This window comes from Cucurbita maxima, unplaced genomic scaffold (assembly GCF_002738345.1).
Source record: "Cucurbita maxima cultivar Rimu unplaced genomic scaffold, Cmax_1.0 Cma_Scf00030, whole genome shotgun sequence".
Taxonomy (NCBI): domain Eukaryota; kingdom Viridiplantae; phylum Streptophyta; class Magnoliopsida; order Cucurbitales; family Cucurbitaceae; genus Cucurbita; species Cucurbita maxima.
The window spans coordinates 2,355,284-2,359,430 of record NW_019272046.1 but is presented as its reverse complement, the minus strand read 5'-3'; the positions used below and the strand labels follow the sequence as shown (position 1 = coordinate 2,359,430).

General features: G+C 35.9%; 3 protein-coding genes across 4 annotated transcripts in view; 1 reads left to right on the top strand and 2 right to left on the bottom strand.

Annotated features, from left to right (window-relative positions):
* LOC111466191 (RNA polymerase II C-terminal domain phosphatase-like 2) overlaps positions 1–2,493 on the top strand; it is an 8,008-nt gene extending 5,515 nt beyond the window's left edge. For both annotated transcript variants that reach the window (XM_023110775.1, XM_023110774.1), the window contains exons 14-16: positions 479–555; positions 1,499–1,618; positions 2,047–2,493. In XM_023110775.1, coding sequence (XP_022966543.1) covers positions 479–555; positions 1,499–1,618; position 2,047 — 198 coding nt within the window. In that variant the 3' untranslated portion in view covers positions 2,048–2,493. The remainder of the gene's footprint in view (positions 1–478; positions 556–1,498; positions 1,619–2,046) is intronic.
* A 177-nt stretch (positions 2,494–2,670) lies between these two features.
* On the bottom strand, positions 2,671–3,564 carry LOC111466195 (30S ribosomal protein S31, chloroplastic). The gene is made up of 3 exons (XM_023110777.1): positions 3,311–3,564; positions 3,157–3,221; positions 2,671–3,073 (listed from the first exon to the last, which is right to left on the bottom strand). Exons 1-3 carry the CDS (start codon positions 3,465–3,467, stop codon positions 2,939–2,941), a joined length of 357 nt encoding a protein of 118 aa, XP_022966545.1. The 5' UTR covers positions 3,468–3,564; the 3' UTR covers positions 2,671–2,938.
* Positions 3,565–4,089: 525 nt separating this feature from the next.
* The window catches only part of LOC111466192 (auxin transporter-like protein 4), a 3,149-nt gene continuing 3,091 nt past the window's right edge, over positions 4,090–4,147 (bottom strand). The window contains exon 10 of the transcript XR_002714342.1: positions 4,090–4,118. The gene's annotated coding sequence lies outside the window, so the exon portion shown is untranslated. The remainder of the gene's footprint in view (positions 4,119–4,147) is intronic.

Sequence of the window (4,147 nt, the reverse complement as noted above, 5' to 3'; positions counted from 1 at the left end):
TCCTCCTCCCCCTCCTCCTCCTCCTCCTCCCCCCCTTCCTCTACTTCATCTCATTGCCATCCAAATGTGAACACCAAAACCGAAACACTGAATGCAATGCAAAGTGAGCTGGGCTTCATGTTTTCCCCAAGCTGCCTCTCAACGTTGTTCCAAAAAAAGGTATGAGCTCGGTCGGTGGTCAATCCCCCTCCCCCAGTTTCTACCCCTTATCCAAGTGCCTCCCATGTAATTGAGTTCATTTGATTTGATTTGATTAGTGGAGGATTTAAGGATTTTGATTGATTTATGTTTTTTGCTGTTTATGAAATATCTGAGATGAACTCTTTGAATCAACTCAATCTTGTTTGTGGAGGAAGGTTGAATAAAAAATTGAAGAGAATAGAAACATAGTTAATTGGTTATTTCAGTGTCATTGTTTTATTCCAGAAACTGCGTTTTTTTTCCAATTTCTTGTGATTACTGACATAAATACTTTCAGGCTTCTGATGAACCTGAGACTACTAATTCTGTTTCGCCAAATCAACAGAATGTTCAGAAGCGCCAGGGTTCCCCGAGGTAACACCCTTCAACACATTCCTTTTTGTCCATTTGTTTCCAAGCTTTCTTGATTCTTGTTTCTTGTCTCCTTGTCTTGTTGGGGAACTAAATTCGCTTTCTTCTTACCATATTTTAACTATATATGTATCATTTACCAGTAAACGATCAAAGGAGGAAGAAGAAGAAGAAGAAGAAGTAGGATCTTTGAGGCAGAAGAATGGGAATTCCATTACTTGAACTGAATAAAACACCCAAACCCCACACGTAATGTTCATTTTTGGACAGATTTTGTTTTGTAACCCAGGCCCCTCCCACCCTACCAATGTACACTGCAACCGGAGCTTTCTTTGCCTCCCAACGGCCTTGAGGTGAAGAATAACCTTTTAATCTTTTTTCCTTTTTTTTTTTTTTTTTTTTTTCTCTTGAGAAATATGGGCTGCAAATGTTTATTATTGGGTTCAGTCGCGGCCCTATTTCTAACTGCCTTTGTTACAATCACAGCCTTAATGTTGGCCATTAGTGTCTCTACTTTTTTTACCTCCCCTCCTTAGGCTCACACGAATAATTTAAATCCTTCTCTCATTACACTCCTACTCAATCAAAATAGTCTTTTAGCTTCCTTCTTTATTTTTATTATTTTATTTCGGTGAATAAAATATTAATACTCTTACAACTATTTTATTATAAATTTGTGCAGGTGAAAATAACCAAATTATTCAATTTTAGTGGAAAAAATTCCTTTATATAACAAAAAGAACAGAACAATTTGAAGAAGAGAATAATAAATGGTCATATTCCACTTTACATTAAAGAAAAAAAAAACATCAAAATAAGTTAAAAATAAAACATTCTGTTTTCTTGCTGGTGATTGGTATTTTAATCATTGAAATATGATGAAATTTTGGGAAGAAAAAAGGAACATTTAGTACTATGATTTTTCTAATTATAGCGCTATTTTCAGGAAATTTGATGATGAACAGGAGCAATATGAAAAGAAACACGATCCTACAAAACAAAACAGTTTTGAAAGCGGGTTAACTGCCAAAGTCGGACAGGATCTAATGCTGAAAGGAAAAGGATGGTATGTTTTTTTTTTCTTTTTCCAAAATCACCCATTGTAACTTTTGGTCCACCGATCCAATGTACTAAAATTTCCACTTCATCTCAACACAGGTCAGGATCATCTAGGCAAGCTTTTTCCTAAATTTTCATTGATTTTTTTTTTTTTTTTTTTTTAATAACCTAACAAGGATTATACTCATAACCCGAGAAAGTTTAATGGACGACCTAAATCCATAACCCCAGTCATCGACTTTTGCCAACCCTTATTGAGCTACTCATGTCATATGTCATATAATCTACTGAGAGAGGTGTTTCCTTCTTTCATCAAGTCTAGTAAACTATTGCTTCTTAAAGATGATGCAGAGGAGGAGGAGGAACATGAAGATGATGCAGAGGAGGAGAAGGAACATGAAGATGATACAGAGGAGGAGGAGGAAGAACATGAAGATGATACAGAGGAGGAGGAGGAGGAACATGAAGATGCAGAAGAAGAGTAACTAACTGGGACTCAAGGATTTGTCGGATTCTTTCCTTTTTGGTCTTCTGGGCCAATAAACCTAGGTACCTCTTCTTCTTCTTCCTCCTCTTCAGTTACCCTTGACATCAGGAGAAACTCTCTTTGTAGAGAGACGGTAGAACCTCCAAAACAATCATAATAAAAGGCAACATAGGTGGCTGAAATTGAGTTAAGAAATACAGGTTATTTTGTAGTAGAAAACAGCCTATCCAAGGACGCAACGCAACTACTTTTTGTCTATATTTCTGTAACTTTTTTTCTTTTTAGTTCAATGATTGCGAAGTGAAGTGATCAACCATCGGGTGAACAATGCTCCAATTGGAGCTTATATTTTTACGGTTATGTAGTCATTAAAATAAGTGATCCGTATTAGCCTATTACAGAGAGAATATTGGATAAATCTTCCCAAAGTCCGCTTAGAACTTAGTAGATAAACAAGCAATTGACGCTTCCATACCAAGGCAACAATCGGAAAGAAATTCGTAAAACCAGAAAGGAGCAAGTAGATTCTTTTTGCATCTAACGTTAGTCTAGAATAGCTCAACTCTAGTGCCTTCGATAACATGGAAGAGGAAGCAAACTTATATTTCAACAATTGCCTGCTAATGACGCGAAGATTATCTATGAAGCATCAATAGTCGGAATTAAGCTCAGAAAAGGTCAAAAGAAAGAGAAAGGGAGAGCGTACATACTTCGAGTAGACTGAGAAAGCAAACAACTGAAGAATTCATACAAAAATAATGCGAATATAAGAAGCGGAGGTACCTTCTGGATTTAGAAAACAAATTTCAAACAAACAAACAGAACTAGGCTGCTCCTTGACTAGCGAGAGAAAAGAGACTCGTCGATTTCGATCTTGATTTTCTCATCGTCGTCAAACTTATCCTTTCTAGGCGGAGAAGGCGGAGTTGGTACTCTTGGTGTCCCTCTCCCTTTCGTCTTGTCCCTAGGCCTTGCCTGAACGTTTTTCCCCAAAAAGAATCAAATGAGGACAAAGGAACTTCGAACGAACAAAGAAAAGAGAGAGTAAAGACATTTACATTTCCGAATGAGTGTTTGAACCGCTTTCCTTTCTCCGTCTTCTTATCGCCTCTGCCACAATACACTGAAAAAGCAAAAATAGAACAAAAATCAATCGATTGAAGATGAACAGAAGAGACGTGAACAGTACAAAAGAAGGTAACAAATACATACCGGCGGGAATTGAAGAAGGCGAGGAAGTTGCAGAGGTTCCAGTAGAAGTACGCAGAGAGGTTCCTAGGGTTTCGGATTTGGAGAAGGAGAAACAACGAGGAGAAAGAGTAGGAGATTGAAATGTTGCCTGAAGAAGTCCGAAAGGAAGTGAAGCCATGGACGGATGAAGATGAAGCAGAGTGAAGGAGAGCGAGCGTCTGTGAGAGAATCACGAAGATAAGTTTCGAGTGGAAACCGTGACGGATTTTATCCCTCTTTTATACCTCACCCGCCCGGACTTTCGGAGCTCTGATAAGATATAAGATTACCGCTCTTTATAAAAACGACATGTCGTTTATGAAGATAGAAAGAAGAAAGTAGCGATATAAAGTGGGCTCCGCTCGTTTGGATTTCTGGGCTAACGGCCCATCAAAAGCCCACACTCCATGATTCTTCTTCTTTAATATATATAAATATATATATATTCATGAGATTATATCTTGTAAAATATATAAATATATATATATATATACCGTAGATAATTATATTTAGTAAAACTAAATTATATAGAGTAGGTTAAAATATTATATAAATATATATATATATATATATATATATACCATAGATGATTATATGTGATAAAACTAAACTATATATAAGTCGAAATATTATATAAATATAAAAATATACAGTCAGATAGTAGATGGTGATATCCCGATGCTGAAATATTATATATAATTTAGAGAATTAAGTAAAGGTGCTAAAAAAAAAGAGATAAATTTAAATAAAATAGAACAAAAATCCGAGAGTTACACACATGAAAATTAAAAGTTTTTTTTTTTTTTTTTTTTTTTTTTA

Excerpts from the sequence above, each read along its gene's own strand:
- LOC111466195 (XM_023110777.1), bottom strand. The coding sequence starts at position 3,467 with ATGGCTTCACTTCCTTTCGGACTTCTTCAGGCAACATTTCAATCTCCT. Across the intron at positions 3,222-3,310 it reads GCCTTCTTCAATTCCCGCCG|TGTATTGTGGCAGAGGCGAT; the intron begins GTATGTATTTGT and ends TTGCTTTTTCAG. Across the intron at positions 3,074-3,156 it reads TCAAACACTCATTCGGAAAT|GCAAGGCCTAGGGACAAGAC; the intron begins GTAAATGTCTTT and ends AAAAACGTTCAG.